The sequence below is a fragment of the Styela clava genome, chromosome 7 (assembly GCF_964204865.1).
Source record: "Styela clava chromosome 7, kaStyClav1.hap1.2, whole genome shotgun sequence".
NCBI lineage: Eukaryota > Metazoa > Chordata > Ascidiacea > Stolidobranchia > Styelidae > Styela > Styela clava.
Genome location: NC_135256.1, coordinates 18,839,275 through 18,858,114, shown reverse-complemented (window position 1 = coordinate 18,858,114; position 18,840 = coordinate 18,839,275). Strand labels below are relative to the sequence as shown.

The window sequence follows — 18,840 nt, the reverse complement described above, 5'->3', positions numbered from 1 at the left end:
AGACATAAAATTTATAAATCTCTTGTAGAAAGCCCCGCCAAAAATAACAGCCCGTCACCGCCAACGTGGTGAGCGCAATCTACAGTGCTTAAAACGTCGTGGAGTGTTTTTCCCAAATCTTACATTTTTGCATTGCGGACATGGTTTTTTTACAAAAAATCCTAATTTAAGCGCATAGTACCTTTCCCCGCCATTTCAAGATCCGTAATTTTCCATCCTTTACATTGCTTATTCGAATAAACATTGGTTCTTTATGTGAATCATCTGGTTATCAACTGCATGCTATTCATCTTGAAGAACACAATTACATTTCCTCCGTGCAGAATCCAACCCGGGCCTTACTTTAAGCAGCATGAAGGAATTGTCATTGCAATAAAAGTATCGTTAGAAATTTCATAACGATTCACACTGATTACATCAACGATTGGTGGTATTGGAGCCTCCTCCCCAGTCTATACCGTTAAATATATATTTCCAAGTATCTCCTAATACAGCGTTTCCCAACCTTTTTTGGTCGCGGACTATTTTCTCACCGGCGAAAACCTTTGCGGACTCAACGTGCGTTTATTGCAAATGTACTCCGTGTGAAAAAGTAATAAAACCAAACACAACAGAATTTTAACGATTTTCAAAGTCGGAAATTCGTCGCAATTGCGCGTTTGTTAAAAGAGTCGACTTTTTAGTGTATAAATCGCCTTTTCTGTCACACAATATTCAATCCATTACAACGACGAGAATTTAAAATTTCTTTCTCTTTTAATTTAATTGTGTTCCTGGTCACTCGCGGTCGCGTCGACTTATGACAAGATGAGAGCATTACTTCTTTAAAATGCCACGGCTATCTGCGAACATAATAATATGAGAATATATTGCCCGATTATATTTAGTTTTGATACATATTTTTTGCGATCTTGCAAGCACCCAAATTTTTGCGATTTGCAATGTATAAAAAAGCGTTTAAATTCGACAAATCTGAGCTGTTTGTACAACACTTACTGCCCCCCAATTAGGGATTTGTTCAAAAAGAAATGTTTTAAAACAATTGTTTTAAATCAAGTTTTTTTTGCCTGTTTCGTTCAAAATGGCTGTACTATTTGATTTTTTTTTGTATTAAATAGGTTGAAGAAAAATGGATGTAAAAACTTGCCAAGCGCTTCTTTTTTGCAATAAATCTTTCAAAACGCCACAAATATCTCAAGCTGTAGTTCAGTGGTTGGCGTAGTAAGACGCAACCGATAAGCCATTACGTGAACGACCCTGCTGCGATGAAACCACCTTGCGAAAATTATAATGCGATCGAATAAATTTGTTTGTATAACTTTGAAAAACTCTATCACTTCAACCTTAAAAACAAAGTATAAATTAACCGAACAGTATTAACCATAATAATGCCTTCATTTTATGGGAAAATGTCAATATATATGTCAATTTTTCTTACTCAAAACATCTCTCTGATATCTCGGCTAAACATTCCGGGTAAAATCTTATGAAAATCTTATAGGTGGAGATACAAACGTGGCGATGATTGTACGCAATAGAAGTAAAAGTTAAAATAAAATATTTTACTTACATTTTTGAAATTATAATTCTGGCTGCGTGTGCAGCTGCCAGAATGCAACGTTTTGTCGTAGTTTCGCGGCGATGCAAGGGGTATTTCAATAAAAAATACAAAAATAATTGATTTAAAACAAGCCCTCGTTTTAAAACACGTTGTTTTTTTAGAATTGATAAAAACCAAAACCCTACCTCCAGTTCTGTACGAACCAGTGTGGAGACAGTAAAGCAAATAATCTTGAGGGAAAAAGCTCTTCCTACAGTAACCCCCGAAATTTTGCGATTTGCAATGTATAAAAAAGCGTTTTTAATCTGTCGTGGACCATCATAAAACAAAACTTATGGTGTTCTTCATTTCATTTTCAGTATTGCCGCTTTTCAATTAAGAAAATTTGGGTTGCCACCATTGATACCTACTAGAAAAAAAACATTATTCCTAGTTGTTCAAGCGCGCGAGAAACACCAATTAGGTATCTATCCACGCGTGTGCCGACTAATGATGCTAAGTATGATTACTTTCAAGTATTCGATTCTTATCCGATTCCTAAATTTACGATTTCGATTCTCGATTTCTCGACATATCTTTCCGAGAAAACATACACACCTAAGCAATACCATATGGAATCAAACAAGAGAGCGATGTTCGATTATATGGACGAACAAGAAGGCCAAAACTAAGTAGTATGGGTATTCAATCTGTCACAGGAGACTAAATCGCGAAAAAAAGGTATCCCTCAGAGATTTTAGAAATAAATAAACGTAAAAGCGTTCTAGCGAAATATATATACCGTATATATATAGTGAAATTTGCGACGTGGTAGCAACTCAACATTGCAGTAACGCCGTTTATACATATATGTGAAGGAATTTCCACAAAACGTTACGTATTGTTTGCAATCCAAGTTTTAACCTCGAGAATCGATTGCAAAGCATGGAATCGATTCTAGTCGACTCCGCGAAGAATCGATTCTGTAATCGAATCCGGATTCGATTCCGCCATCCCTAGTGCCGACTCGTGTTTTCGTCGGAAATCCGCAAGTGAGTTGTGAAATCCAATCGTTTGATTAATAAGCGACGCGAAAGTGACCTGGCGCGTCACCTGTTACCAAATTTTCGAATAGTAAATTGCTATTCTAATAGTTGAATATATGCCCAGCCCTATACTCAGTATCCAGTAAATATTGAATCGACTAATGTTATGTGAATAAACTTGCTATTTATGTTTTATGTAAATTCTTACGTAAATCGTAACTTGGCTGATGGTAAAGTTTCGCAAAAACGTTTGCGGCCCGCAGTGAATTTCTGACTTGTTGTGGACTCATTCAAACACTCGGGTTGGGAAACACTGTCCTAATATGATCTGCTCCTCTTCTTCTCACTTTCACTTCAATCAATTCTATTTTAATCTTATTTGTTAACTACCAATCTGAAACTTAATACAATCAAATACTCCAATTATATCAATAGAACAGAAAGTACATAATGAAAATACCAAATATACAATGCAAGAAAAACAATATAAATATATATATACAGAAAAATCCTGAAATCTGATGACAGCCTCTAACATCCGGTACATTCCAGCTATCCACTGATCATCGTACCGACTAGCATTAAAACATCTGAACAAATCCTAATCTAATAGCCATAAAATCAGAAATAAACACACTCGGTAACCTACTTAAAAACTGGGAACAATTTAACAGACATAGAAATCCCCTAAAACCCAGTAAACTTCACTGAATTAACCCAGTTGCAAGGTAGCCTATTTTAACTAGATAGCAAAAGACAGATAGGCAGTGCCACAGCGCTCCCGGCGTCTCGAAAATCGAAATACAAAATCTAGCAGTAATATCAAACAAAGATAAAAAAAAAAAATACGGGTTGTCACAGTAATCTTGTCTTAGGAGCCCATTTAATTAGGATGGTTAGGCCTACTCTCAAAAATTGTTCCATTTTGCTCTGGTTTGTATAAATCATTAGTGGTCTGTTTGAAAGAGAGAGAGAGAGAGAGAGAGAGAGAGATTATTTGCACATTTTTATTAAGCACGTGCTTAGGGCACCAAGTAAATGGGGCACCACAGAAATTTTAGAGCAGAATTTTATATAGTTTATCGGTGTTTATTAAAATATCACGAGTTCACTAGACGACTCAAACTTCAAAATGTTCGCTTATTTTTCGTCTTCAAGTATCATATTAACCTTCTTTATTAAAAATAAACACTGAAACTTATTTATTGGACATAAAATGGGCCTATGAGTCGTTTTCTTAAATTGTTGTTGTTTTTTCTTTTTAGTATTCACCTTGTTGCTGCATTTTTGTTTTGAAAAAATTTCTTTCTCTTCAACAATTGGACCAATGAACTATTTACACTATGTGGAGGTTCCACGATCGCATTTCAACGATCTAGTGGTCAGCGAAGTCGGGAGTTTCATGATAAGGTAGACCAGTGTGGTCCAAACCTTGTCATGCTGATACATTCCGTGCGGCTCACAAAACAATTTTAGCGTATATTTGTATCTAATGGAGGAACGTTTTTGAGTTTTTTTTAGCTATCCGAACTGGATTTGGGATCCCGAGATTCAAACCCTTTTGTGCCCTCATTTTAGTAAAAACACTCTTCTGTTTACAAGCGTCGGCCATGTGACAGTGGTGACGAAACGCCGAGCCGACTTAACAGCGCGCAATCCAATTTTTTAGCTATCGTGTTTTCCCGAAAATAAGACAGTGTCTTATTTAAATTTTCTTTCGAAAAATAACACTAGGGCTTATTTTTGGGGGATGTCTTTTATTTTCATTTAGAGAATTACGAGATTTTTAAATACAGTATACAAAATATGAAAACCGATATTCATTAACTTATAAATAACCATAGATTATTATTCTATTAAAACGAGTGGAAAAGATTTCTTGCTATCGACTAGGTCAAAAAAAATTTGCGCGATCGACTAGGTCTTATTTTGAGGGGATTCAGATTTTATTTTCGTCATGCAAAACCAATATACGATATGAAAAAATAAAAAAAGGCATATAACAAATTACGAAGACGGATATCGGCTTGTTGCAATAGACGAGGGATCGCGAAAGACTCAAAGAGTCATCCAGTCAGCGACACCTTGTAGCTGCATTGAAGCAGCAAATATAGCAAACGAACAACTCAATATTAAATAGTCACTAAATTCGACACAATCATATATATAAAAGGGACAACAAAAAGAATGCCACAATGACCACGAAAATTTACCTGAACATTCAGGGGAGGGCTTATATTAAAATCATTTTTAAAATCCATGCTAGGTCTTATTTTCAGGGTAGGTCTTATTTTCGGGGAAACACGGTAGGTCCCGAAATACCGACTTAGACGGACTTGGTTGGTATTAGACGTTGGTATTTGGTCACTAAGCTTGCTCACGCTGCAAGTTTTTAAATTACTCAATATAGCAATTCGTAATAAAATGAGTGTGGCAAGAAAGGTGACATAAGGGAAACACGGCGGAAACGTATTTCCTTGTCCATCACACATGCAGTGTCTGGTTTGATTTCAAGTAATATCTGTCACGAAAGAATGTACCGTAAGCGACATTAAAGCGACATTAAACGCGAGATGCGCAAAATACAACAGTAATTTAACTTCAAAACTTTAAAATAACTTAAGGCTCTATATATCTTCTTTAAAAGAACGCGAAATGGAATTTACTGGTACCCAAACATGTGAAGATAATATGAGTGACATACTTCGTGTCATTGGAGAAACGACAGAGAGTCTCTGCGGTAAAACGTTCTTCAAGTAACCAAAATTCGCCGCCGGTAGCTCTATTCTTAATAAAATCAGTCATAAAAAGTGGCCAAATAAATAAGAGACAATTTGATAAAAATCGAATAAGAAATGAGGACAAATCAATTTAAACTGCGGTTCGATCTCTTTCGGGTCGAAATTTTTTCTATTTTGAATCGATCTTCTTGTGCTCTCGTGACCCGGATGATGACGTCACTTTGTAAATATCGACTTGTGCGGCGTAACAAGCGAAAAGTCGACGATATCGGCGACTATGCATTGTTGCTTTTAGCTTTTTATGTCTTCCATCCCTCTTGGGGGAAATCGACATAAGGCCAAGGTTCGTAGGCTATTGTTTTTTATCTGGGGATTTAATCTATTGAACATAAGTTAGTGTATTTGTTTCTCCACTTAAAATTAACTATAATATATGGTACGTCCATATACAGATATATTTTGATGTGCTCAGTCGGAGCTTCCAGATCTTTGGATTTATAGCAACACGGCAGCAACAGGTTTCGGTTATCAGAACTAGAAGATAGGCAGACATTAGATTCTATATAAAGCTACTGACTATTAGCCTAGTTCTGTAGTTAGAACTGTTTTACTGTAGCAATTGGAATTTATTTTGGCTTTTATCGAGTAGTAAAATTTACTTACAGACTTACCGTTACATCAGTACCGGTACCGGTACTGCGGTAGGCTACATATCTGCATATAATAAAAATATTAATATTATAAAAAACGGCATTATACAAAAACTGCATCAAAGCCCCTGTTCTGCAGTTGGATTGTTCCGATTAAATAATTTTATACATTCTGTCAGTTGCACGTTAAGAATCTAGGCTTTTATGTGGTTTCAGTACGGTAAGTTTGCACGCTGGCTCAGAAGTTTGGCGTGCCGCAGTCCAGCAGTCACTGATTGCAAGCAGGGATTTCTGGACTTGCACGTCGTTGTCTGTACGCCTGATTTCTTGTGGAAAAGGCCATGAAATTCAGATTGGGGCTAGATATTGAAAAGTGCCTAAGTTATGCGGTGTGGCTCAACGGGCTAAGCGTTAGGAGTACGCTCGCCACCGCACCTCTAATTACTCTGCGTGGGTTCGCAGGTTCGAATCCCATGCAGGGATGGTTATGTGCGAGAGGATTGCTGGACTCCTCGCCAACCACCAGCTAGTAAGTACGAAGTTATTAGTCAGTAGTTTAATCTTCCCAATCCAATAATCCTAAAATTCTGCATTGTCTGCACGTTTTGAACGACCGTCTGTATATTTTGTCAGACATCATTATTACATCACTGTGACGTTGTAGTGATGTAATTTTTGGATGACATAATCAGATGGGAGTAAGGAATGACATATGCCAAAATTGTTGAACTAAACCCAATAGAAGTACTTGTAGCACTACCTGGCTGTATACAATACCCCAAAAAGTGGTGGAAGATTTGAAACTATCATCACCCAGTCACTTTTATCCAACATTAGTTCTGAACTAACTTTTAATTGATAAAGAGTCTTCATTTTCCGAAACCTTTTATTGAAATCTGAGAACTAAACATGTTCTTCCTGTTCAATACTTAATCTCTGGTACTATTGTGCAAAAATCCTGAACAACATACGAAAAACTTCTACTTTGCGAGAGTATAGACAGATAGATGCCTCACCCAAACAAAAGAGAGGCTGTTTGCTCAAATGCGATTGGCACAATATAGTCTACTTTATCTTATTACAAACCACTATTAATCAACAGTCAATGGAGTAATTAAGCATCAATGTTGCTGATATCATGCTATAATTTTGCTCTTCACATTTTTTGCTTTGAAATTTTACTACTATAACTACTGCTGTATGCATGTTTATGTTTCCTATTTTTCATACAGCGAATGTTTAAAAATGTAAAATTAATCAATATGAAAAAGAAATATATTGTCAAATGGTATTTCATTTCCTATTATGCTGTTATGTCTTATGTTGGATGAGATTAGATTGCGTGAAAAAAATCCTTTCAGATATTAAATTTTTATTTGTCTTGATTATAATATTTGTATAGTGTCTTTTTAGCCAAGTTCAATTTTTTTTTATTATATTGTTCTGTGCAACTGTCGTAAAAACTTTTGTTGTTAAATGTAAATCAGTAAATTGTAATAAAGCAAGTGCAATTTTGGAAATCAATAAATCAATATGGCTTTCGCTTTTGTGCTCATCTGTTGGCTGCAGTGCAGTTTGAAATGATGAGTAGAAATGGAGAGCTGATAACTTCACTCTGTTTGTCTGTATAGGAATAGAAGATGTTAGTTCTAAAAGAATACAATATAAGGTTTATTTAGCTATCGACAAAAGGGTTCAGTGTCTCAAAAATTGTTTCATTTTTTCATAGGTATTGTAGGTTATTAGGCATTGCATAACCAGCTTGCTGATATAAATATTTTATATTCCTGTTGACTGAATTGATCTTTGGAAATAGATCATTACCCGAAGTGGTTCAAAAACAGTCTATTTGGAAGCCCTGCAGCTATTTATCTTGATATTTAAACTTCAACAACAACCAAAATGTGAGTATCCAAATTATTTTATTTGTATTTCAATGATCAAGTTAATTTCGAATTTGATTTATTTTATTTCAGAATAATAAATAAGTCCGTGTCTCCCTGAGTCCCTGATGCCAAATTTTTTTTGATTCAGTCTTATGTCTTTATTAAACAATCAATAGAAATCTTTATTTTCTTTCATTTATTTTTTTTGTATTGTTAGTCAGTTGCATTAAAATTTGTATAGCTAAATCAATGAATGGTAGGTAGCGGGTACGGTACGTATCAAATTGAATTTGTGACAATAAATTTTAGAAAACTGAACTTACAACTTCAACAATTAGTTGTGATTGCTTTCATATTCTAAGTATGTTGTTGTGATTTGTATGGCTGGGTCTTTATTACAATTAAAAATCTGGATTCTCATATTAAATAATTTTTCGTTATACTGATCTGTAGATCTATTCTTGTAATCGATTCTAGTGATAGTCTAGTTACCACATAAATAAATATTGCTCTCAAAATGACAACAGCATAAGGACAGCGTAATTGAAATTTGGGTGGACAAGGAAAATGGTGTAATTTATTGAAGTGAAATGAAATATAATATCTCATCCATACTAACTTTATTCCTGCATTGCTTCATCATTTAAAACCTTCATTATCATAAATATTATACTATATTAGTATTTCTATGATTTAATTATGTAATATCCTTATATTTAATTTATGGTATGAGTAATATGAATTCATGTTATTTCTTAAGTAAGAAGTATGCTTATATAAGAAAAATATGTATGGCACAGGATATAGTTTGCGACCGTTTTAACTTCTATCGCATTGTATACACATCTAAGGGTGAGGATGCATTTAGATTCAATTCCACTTCTGGAATTCCTTTTGATTTAAATATCATTTTTACCATTATTTCAAGCCATAACACTTCATATTTTTGTGGCCATGACTTGGTAGCTTACACAATTCAATATCAAGAATAGACAATGGCAAACTACCAGCCTGTCCCCAGTGAAAGGTAAAAATAAATTGATGTTGATAACTTTAATTTTTAATTTGTTATTTTTTTTTAATTTTCAACGTGATTGTGATGTATGTGTGCGTGATCCTTTTCTTTTCTGCAACATGGAATTGAAATTTATAGCAGATATCAAGCATAAAATTTTTCATTGTACAATATACAATGCTATACTATTGGAATTGGATTTGGCTAAATGTACAATTCCTAACACAATTTTGAAATTATGCTTCAAAATCTGAATTGATATAGGAAATAGGATGTCTTTTATGTCTATGCATGTGGTTAATTAACTCAATTGGACCAAGAATTTTTATTTTGAAGTATAACTGAATGTTTATTATACCTAAATGTTTCAATTATATTTACATATGCTCACATGTCATCATGTAATATTATCGAGGCAATATCATAATTCATTCATCAATATGAACTTGTTTTAGTTTGATTTGTATCAGCATTCATATGTCATTTCCATGATTCCTATTTTTTGAAATTTTATTTTGACAAATGCAGTCAAATTTTGATCATAAGGTTTTTAATTACCTTATTGATTGATTGCTTCTGGCATTGCATTGATTTTATTGGGCCCATATGATGATAACTTCATGTATTGATTCTCATTGATTATGAAAAAAGATTTTTGAACTGGTAGTTCTGAAATTATGCTTTCTCTTCCATATGTCATCAATGGCAGTTTCCACAAATCTATATAATCAATCCAATTTCATTGTAATATTTTATATTGATTCATTAATAAAAATCCTTTATCACAGGACAGTTATTTTAAAGGGGTTACTTTATATGTTTTATTGAAGAGTAATTTAGTCCAACTTCAGTTTTTTTTTGACAACAATTTGGTTATGATCGTATGTGATTAAATGAGTAATTCAATTTTAGTTACGCTATAATCAACGAACGGTTTCAAATTGGTTTCAAATTTTCCTGAAGCATACATTTATTTATTCCTGGGAAATTTGTTGTTAAAAATAACTATTTGAATGAATATAAATTTGTTGAAATTACTATATATTATACTGTTATGAAATTTCATTTCTGTTTCCTTACCTTCTTACAATGCTACCCTAAGTGGAAACATGTTATCAAACAATATTAACCAGTGAGTTATTCTATTTTATTTTATTTTAATTTGGTCACTTAATAAATATTCAGTAATGTATTTTTAGTAATATTTTTTTGAGTTAAATATTTTTCTTTATTAAAAGGTCGTATGGAGGTACTGACTCCGCTCCAACAGGGGGACCATCAAGCAAAAGGCTGCAACAGACTCAAGCACAAGTTGATGAGGTTTGAATTGCCATAGAATAGTGTGTTTATCATATGAGTGTTTATGCTAAGTTTTATGTTATCTTGACTCTATCGTGCTTCGGTTTTCTGAATATGGCAAGTTTCAATTTTGTGGTTTTTTCACGGTGGGCTAGATTAAACAAACATCTCCAGATTATATTATTTTAGTTTTGGTTTTAAAACCAAATTCAGTAGAAATGTAATATATTTTCTGATATATAAAAAAAGTCTATTCCATGATTTATATGGTTTGTTGGTTTGAGACTTATTCAAATATGATTCAACTACTTCATTTGGACACTATCACAATTTTTGTGCTACTGCTACTCTTCCTTCCAGCAACAGACAAATAATGGTTTTATCTTTAATATAGGTGGTAGATATTATGAGGACAAATGTTGACAAAGTTTTGGAGAGAGATCAAAAATTATCTGAATTAGATGACAGAGCAGATGCATTACAACAAGGAGCTTCACAATTTGAGACACAAGCTGCAAAACTCAAGAGAAAATATTGGTGGAAGAACTGCAAGGTATATTGAATCAATTTATTGATAAGTTTCGAATAAATACTAAAATTGTTTCTATCAATGTTGAGTGATAGTATGTCCTGAAATTGAATACTGGATTTGAGCAACAAAGTTTGCAAACCAAATATATGTTATCAATGGAGATTGTCTTTACTTTGGACAACATATTTGCTCATAGGATGGAAATACGAGACCAATAATGATCAACATTGTAATGTTTTTCATGAACTTTATCACAGAAATATGTAGTTGGCTTTTTACGTGTGTATTTCCATATATTATCAAGTTTGCAAACAAAGATATGACATATGATTTTTATTCTATTATAACCATGCATACAATTAAAGTAAACAATTGCATACATCAAAATATATTTATGATCATATGATTGTGACCTGTATTTTACATTTATACTACATGACTAAGCATTTTACATTGAAACAAAAATTTTGAATAATGAATAAGCACATGATAAGATGTTTCCATATCTTGTTTCACTTCTCTATTTGTTCATTGAATAATTTGCTTCTGTTTATTCACGCAACATGTTTATTTAAATTTTACAAATAATTTACTATTCTGAGAATATGATATCATAATAATCTATAGTGTAAGTGAATTTAACATAGATTTTCTCTTTCTGTGGGTATGATTTAAACATTTAGAATGTGAATTCACTTTTCAAGTTGCAGTATTTCATGAGGACTACAGTATGGAATATTTTGTAGAAAGCATGCAAATATCACCATACTTATTAGTCGCTTAATAACTGTTATTTTCAGTTGTTCTGACTCCAACATTTTTTGAAAATCCCTTGTTTTTCACAGATGATTATCATGCTCTCAGTTGTTATCATAATTATTATCGCGATTATCGTTAGTAAGTACTTTCAATTGCCAAATAGAAGTGGCATTCGTATTTGTCCAAGTGAATGTGGTGTGAGCATGGAAAGCTAGTCAGTTATTTACTCTTGTTGATAGCTCTCCTGTTATCAACAATGTTTTTTTCAATGTATCAGTGCTTAAAGGAAATGTCAATTACTATCATTTGTGCTCGGGAATGTATCCAGAAATTTTGAAAGCATTTGGCCAACTACTGATAGATTTAAACAGCTGACATTTGACTGGCTTGTTCTTGCCAAATTGTGTCTACACAAAATCTTGAATGATCTAAGCCAGTTGAACAACTTCTTTCCTTTCTAAATTTTTGTAACATTAGGCACTAGTGTAAGTGCATTAAAGCCAAGTCTCCATTGCTAGTATATTCCTATTTTGATCGATACTGTATACTATTTTGGATCTCATTGTATAATTCGACTGTTTCAAAATTTCTGCTTGCATTATTTGCTTTTTATTTTGTCTTGTGTGTTTGCAAATATCAATGTTGATAAATGTTTTGTGTCTTTTTCAGATGTGGGCCATTTTGATTGTTGTTATTTTAGCGATACTTATTATTATCATAGGTGAGTATGAGAAAAAAATATTAGTAATTTGATAATTTTAAATATTTTGCAGATTAAGGCGTTCATTGCATGTTTGGGTGTCTTTTCTATTTTCTTTTCGCATGCATGCTTTTTTCTAGTATAACACTATATTACACACCAGTAGAAACAACAATTCCTCCAAGCTGCCTCATTCTATCGTTGTCTGCTTCTTTATTAGGTAGCCGTTTAATGTTTGAGTCTATACTTGGGTTCAATCCCGCATCACTTGCTCATATGAGTGTATTTCGAGCAGGGAAATACATGAGAGATATCAAATAACGGAGTAGAAACATATGAATTTTACATCTATTAGGATGAGATATTTGATATTATTGTGCTACAATCCAAAAACAAGATATCTTTTTGTGTAAGGAGCAAAGCTCTCATAAATACTGTACAATGATTAATAATATTATAATAATATTATATTAATAATATAACTGATATTTAGCCTATAAATGTAGATTATGTACATGTATCAAAATTTTATTGAGAAGATGTAGCAACTTACAATGTATCAATAATTGTTGAATAAGAGGTTTCAACCGAAAAATAGTTTTGGAATTGTAATACCAAAATACTGTCCTTTTGTTCTGGCACAGAAATTGTTGCCGAATATTACAGCGCATTGATTTGCTATTTGAATGCAGTAGCCAAAGCGACTGCTATAAAACCCTGTTTTAAGCTGGCAGTCGGTCCGCGCACTGGACGGAGTAACATGAATATTTCATAGCCAGTCGGTATTCTCAGTTCAATAACTTGACTCAGCGTCGTCTGTTTTCGCGTGAAAAACAAAGGCTACATGCAAAAGCTGCTATGAAAACGCCGATTGAGAATAAAATGTTCGACAGTGCGTTTAAAATGATCATATTATTTCATAAATGGTGAAAATTACAATTATCGATGGACGGCAAACGATCCTGAAACCCGTTTTCGGCGGAATTTGTCACAACTCCTATGGATGTGGTCGATTGTATTCCGCACAACTTACCATCGTAAATTATCTTCCGCTGTTATATTAATAACAATGTCATTTCCGTCGATGTTTTATTGCGAAAAGCAGCTGGGAATAAAAAATGCATTACATCGCTCGCAGCCGGCGGCAGATGTGCTTGTCGGCATTTGGTGTAACGCATCCGCCCATAAATCAATATGTCAATATCGCAAGTCTCAATCCCTCCCCGGCAGTTCATCGTTTTTTCCCTCCTCGTTGAATATCGCTATCCTTTTTTCCTTGAACTCTGGTGAGGAATGTTCAACTTTGTTAGAATAAGAACTATTAAACATTCGATGAATAACTTTGTTTACGAAAGGCGTTGCGTCGAGGCTCTTATTACTTAAGTTATCTAGACAAAAAGATAAACTTTTGTAAACATATCTTGTCCGAAAAACCTAATTTATTTTGAGTTTTGTAATATAAAATCCAAGCGGTTAGTTTGCTCCCGCGTGACATTTCGATCTTAGTTGACGGGCAAGAGTTCGTCGAGAATATTTGTAATATATTTGGTCGGTGTTATCATTGAGTCATTCAATTCCAACTAAGAATTTGTAATGAACTACCGACAGTATCGTCCGTCGCCCGCTTGCTTGCCGTCGCCTGATCAATGCTCAATATCGTGACGTGACACGTGACTCATACTTATCGCGCCAAAGAATTCTACGTTCCCGGGAGTGTTGAACAATTCGCTCGAGATTTGACATTTCATACTCGACTTGAAATGTGAATCGACCGGTTTTGGACAGGTCATCATCGATTGGCAAAAGGTTTTTCTCTTATAGCAGTAGGGAATGCGGTTTCTCGTGGGTCGAAAACGTTAACCTGGTTTATTTTGGAACCGAAATCCCTCTTCCCAATTGATAATACACATTGGTTAGTGTATTGATTTTTATAATGAGTTAGGAGTGTATCTACAAATATGTGCAATTCAAATATTGGACTGAAAGCAAAGCATTAGAAACTGATACATAAAGCATGTTCAATCATGAATACATTTTAGCATATTTATAAGAACTCTAATAAAATGATTAATATGACACATTTTGATGAAAATACAATATGTTATCAAACAAATCTTTTCGCCGGAATATGCACAAAAGCTGATGAAAATACTATTCTGCACATTTTTAGTCGTTTTCCAGTTTAGATACATACGTCAATGAAAATTGGTTACATATGTAAATAAATTTATTAAGTTAATGCAAACCACTGTTCTGCACGTTTGCACACTCTGTCCACCATACATGCATGTCTTTCGTTTTTCCGTTGCATGAACGAATCATCTTCCATCCTCTTTGAATCATGTATCACTTCCTTATTTAATTATAGTATGCTATGTTCTTAATCAAGGGATGGATTTTTTATATACTTTGTGTGCTTTAGCATGGCACTCTAAGATATAGAATTATAATCATTAATATTATGTTCGAGAAGGCACGGACCATTCATAAATTAACTAGTCTGCAAAGACTATCACCTAATCGTTTAACTGTATGTAACTAACAACATTGATTTGCATTTTGCCTTTTCTTTTCACGCTGCTTTTGCTTTCTTCAGTTTACTTTTCTACCAAATGAAAAGTGTGATATGACCAGGTATTGGATGTTTTGGATTAATTTTCTTCATTCAATCATGCTTTTTGTGATTATTGCATTAGCCTAGATACAAACCCACTTAAAAAAAATTTCAATACTACTTCCCTAAAGTATAACCAAGTCTAACCTTATTACATATTTTGCTGAAAAACTAACTCATCCACTCAATATCAGTGATAATTTATGTTTATCGTGTCAATTTTTGCATTAATTCTGATATCTTATAACATTCTTGACAAATACTGCTGATATATCTTCTTTTCTGGCATGTCAGTAGTTAACTTAAAATGCCATTCAAGTGAGTTTAGTTCTCCTTTGTTCAAGTTTTTTTGACTTTTTATTGAGGCATATAAAAAAAATTATAGTGCTGTGATGACAGAAGAAAAATCATGTTGATAAGTCTACTGTAGGAAGCCAGTGCTTCGTTTTAACAAAGAATTTTTTGTCTTTCAGTTTCTGTAGTGACCAGCCAATAATCAACGTTTTCATGTATAAGATGGAACCAACACCAACAACAATGTTGTCTTTCTTTCTTGTTAAGAACTAAAACACACCTATCTATCTGTATTTTGTGTGTTAAACGGACTCATTCGAATGCGACAAGTTTGTTCATATAAACAAGACAAGTTTTGCTCTGGTGTACATATGATGATGTTGTTTTCAACCTTTTCTTGTCAACTGTACTGCATTTTTTATCAACTGATGTACTCTTCTATTTGTCTTGTTTGGCCAAGAATGTTTTATCAATGACTGCTCGCTCCCACCTGGGCTGTATTTTCAAAGTAATCATTATCCCAATAGAAAATAATTCTTATTGAAGGCTGTAACAAGTTTTTTGTTCAACAATGTCATTTCCACATTTTGGCGCAATAAATGCTTGTCATTACTGAATGCTGCTGTTTTAAAGAAGGGCTTCAAATTCATTGTTTATACCCGATTCACCTCGATATCTATGATATTTATAGATAATGTTCTTGGTCATCCATTTCACCTGCTGTATTTTTAGCTACCTTTTTTAAATAGTAATTACCATACGTCTCGGTGAAATGAGGAGACTAGTGGAATTTTTATTTATGGGTTCTTGTAACTCATGGTATATTTCGTCCTTGTGTCCCCAAAGAAAACTTACAGACCCTGAAAATGTGTGTAATTCTATTTCATAGAAGCCACTTAGAGCTAATTCCATTTTTGCACAATTTAGCTTTTGTCTGTAACTATTTATAATATAATTCTTTCACTTTATTGCTAGAGCCTCATTGGCACAAAGTTCCATTTAACAGTTCATTGGTATGGTTTGGTGTCAAATGATAATAGATTCATCCCTCTGCTTTCTCATTTGTGTTGGTGAGAACAGAATGATCATTGTTTTGAAAAATTGATTTGGCTTTTTACTGAGGAAAGAATAAATATCTGCGATAAATAATATTCCATTGGGGGCAATTTATGAGAAAAATGTATTATTATCGTTTTCTATATGTGAATTATACAGAATATTGAGGGATAAGTTATTTGGGTGAGGATAAGGTCATTAACATTAGTTAGATTGTTAATCTCACATAACCTAACTAACATCTAGTTCTAGACTAAATATTTACTTCCTAAGTTTTTTAAAATCTGGAATTCTCTAGCTAGCACCATCTGTTTCCTATAAATTATTTTACGTTCATTTGTTATATGGATGGTTAATCATATGATTGAAATATTTGATTTGCTGTATGGTTGTTGCTCCATTTTCCTCCTGCTCCATTTTCCTCCAAAGCCGTAGTGGAAATGGGCATCTCATTTATATACACTTAATATTATGCTTAATATATATAATTGTTATGTATTACTAGTTCAGTATCTTTCAATTTTGTGTTTGTCGTTTCATCGTGGTTATCACATATTTTACAAAATGTTCAACCTCGAATTTGGCATATTGGTAATTACAATTTCTCCGAAAAATGTGTTATTTTCTGCATATCGGTCATGAAAGTATATGGTAATTGTGCTAATAAAATGTCTAAACACAATGATATCACTGTAATGTTTTATAAATCTTCTTGTTTTCCATGATAGAGTAAGTCCAAGGCCAAAGAGAACATGAGAAATTACACAATTTGGATTCATTTTTCTTATGGGTGTTAGCTTTAAGAAACTGCCTACCTAATCGTTTCAGACAGACATAATACCATTTCTAGAACTTGCTTAAAGCACTCGAGCATGGCAAATTTAGTCAATTCGTGAGACTAAGGCTTTCAATCAAGAATGTACCAATCAAAGGCTATCCAACTTAGCAAATTTGATATTAATCTTATCTCGACGTCAGAATTGCAAATAAAATATAGCTGTTCGAAATTATAAGAAGCCTGGGTGTATAGGAGAGCATTGTATTACTTTAACCTATAATAGCAACTTCAAACTTGCACCTACATTTGTTTTGAGCATAAGTTGCCAATGCTTCCACTCCTACAACATTTGTTCAGTTTATTTGAGAAGATATATTTGAAAAAAAAATTGGAATTACTACCAAAATTGTAACAAAATAACGTTTATTTACAAGTTGTTAAGCATGGTGACAAACTTAATTCCCAAACTTTGGGATCTCGGCTGTCAATGTGCTGCATATTGACTAATATTATCCTTCCAGCATAGAAAAACTCGGTAATAAAATAGAGCTTGTAAATAATTCAGAAATAATGGTGACTTTATATAATTTGAAAAACAGTGGACAAGTACTGTACATAGTTAAACAGCTTTGCAGTTTTTGAAGAAATTGTGGAATACATATATTAAGGCACTTATTAAGCATAAAAGTACTCTTACAAGTAATAAATTCATGGAAGAATTCAGATATTTAAAAACAACTTGAGACAAATCCTAAAAAGTAAATAAAGTTAAACCAGGTGCGAAATATTTAAATTTGGTTTCCCCGTAAAGGTAGAAGTAAATAGAACTCTGTAGATAACATTTCACAGAAAGTATCCCTAAATGTTATTATGAAATTTGACTTCAACTAGTGGAGCGTTGTCTAAAAGAAAATGAGTAAGAATAATCTGACCAAAGTTAGTTAGCAATGTATATAATTTTATGCCGTTCAATCAATTCAATGTCTCTTTCGAGTTGTTTCATTTCAGCCTCCATTCGTTCTTTACGATTCTTCTTTGGTGCAGTGTCTGTAACAACCGACAATCCTTGATATTGATGATGAAGTTCTTCCCAGTTCTTTTTCAGACCGCCAATTATTCCATCCCGTTCTTCATCAGTCAATTGTTTCATTGCACCCTGTCGCATCCGTTCACGTATATAATGATCATACTCTTCTTGCGCTCGACGGGTTTCTTCATTTCGTTTTTTCAAATATTCAGGAACTGTGCCATAGTCATTCTTTTTTGTATATTTTGGAACCAAACCGGAGTGTTCGAGGAGGCCATTATCACCCCACCTTGTGTCAACATATTTTGGCACAGGCTTTTTAGGTACGGACATTATATTTTCAACAGCATTTGTATTTATAAAATTTTTGTTTGTGCGAATACCCATCAAAGGCTTGTCATCTTTCCTTGGAACTGGTGGCTTGCGACCAACTTTGTCATCAAAAAAAAGATCTTTCCTATCTGGTAACTGGGGCTCTCCAGATCTCTTTTTCAGAAATTCGCCAGGTGTGGGAACATCAACTTTTGCTGGTCCCATAGTCTTGTTCGGAGACCTGTTTTGTTTAGTTTCGTCTTTAACTGTCGTGCGAAATTTCGACTCATATCGGGGCGGCTTAGGAGGTTTTTCTATTTTCATAGGAATTAAATTATATATACTTTCCATGCCTCCGTCCATTTCGCTGTCAAATTTTTACTGATCAACTAACTAAGAACCAAGCAAACACGACTGGAGCGAAAGCCGACTATCATTAGCTAGATGCCACTTATCGTCATGGCAACAAAACGAGTAAACTGAATCCGATGTAGAAATTACCCTATATATTATGCAATACCGCCAATGCAAATCATGCAAAAAATATATAACATAAGATGAAAAACATCATACTATTCATTTCATAGCATT

General features: G+C 33.6%; 2 protein-coding genes across 7 annotated transcripts; one reads left to right on the top strand and one right to left on the bottom strand.

Moving 5' to 3' along the window:
• The first annotated feature begins 7,690 nt into the window (after nucleotides 1–7,690).
• LOC120328415 (vesicle-associated membrane protein 3-like) lies at nucleotides 7,691–16,202 on the top strand. Of its 6 annotated transcripts, none has more exons than XM_039394885.2 (8): nucleotides 7,691–7,881; nucleotides 8,830–8,890; nucleotides 9,981–10,010; nucleotides 10,117–10,198; nucleotides 10,572–10,730; nucleotides 11,555–11,606; nucleotides 12,138–12,189; nucleotides 15,256–16,202. In XM_039394885.2, the coding sequence occupies exons 2-8, from the start codon at nucleotides 8,859–8,861 to the stop codon at nucleotides 15,347–15,349; spliced, it is 501 nt and encodes a 166-aa protein (XP_039250819.1). In that variant the 5' UTR covers nucleotides 7,691–7,881; nucleotides 8,830–8,858; the 3' UTR covers nucleotides 15,350–16,202. The 6 variants fall into 6 exon arrangements, with proteins under 6 accessions (XP_039250819.1, XP_039250824.1, XP_039250826.1 ...); XM_039394892.2 differs by lacking the exon at nucleotides 12,138–12,189 and adding an exon at nucleotides 14,765–14,802 and having other exon boundaries at nucleotides 7,692–7,881; XM_039394890.2 differs by lacking the exon at nucleotides 12,138–12,189.
• Nucleotides 16,203–17,068: 866 nt separating this feature from the next.
• On the bottom strand, nucleotides 17,069–18,704 carry LOC120328412 (enkurin-like). The gene has a single exon (XM_039394883.2). It carries the CDS (start codon nucleotides 18,610–18,612, stop codon nucleotides 17,848–17,850), a length of 765 nt encoding a protein of 254 aa, XP_039250817.2. The 5' UTR covers nucleotides 18,613–18,704; the 3' UTR covers nucleotides 17,069–17,847.
• Nucleotides 18,705–18,840: the final 136 nt, after the last annotated feature.

Bases quoted from the DNA above. Each gene is read 5' to 3' on its own strand.
- LOC120328415 (XM_039394885.2), top strand. From the start codon at position 8,859: ATGGCAAACTACCAGCCTGTCCCCAGTGAAAG. The intron at 11,607-12,137 runs GTAAGTACTTTC...TGTCTTTTTCAG, and splicing joins TATTATCGCGATTATCGTTA to ATGTGGGCCATTTTGATTGT. The intron at 12,190-15,255 runs GTGAGTATGAGA...TTTGTCTTTCAG, and splicing joins GATACTTATTATTATCATAG to TTTCTGTAGTGACCAGCCAA.
- LOC120328412 (XM_039394883.2), bottom strand. From the start codon at position 18,612: ATGGACGGAGGCATGGAAAGTATATATAATTTAATTCCTATGAAAATA.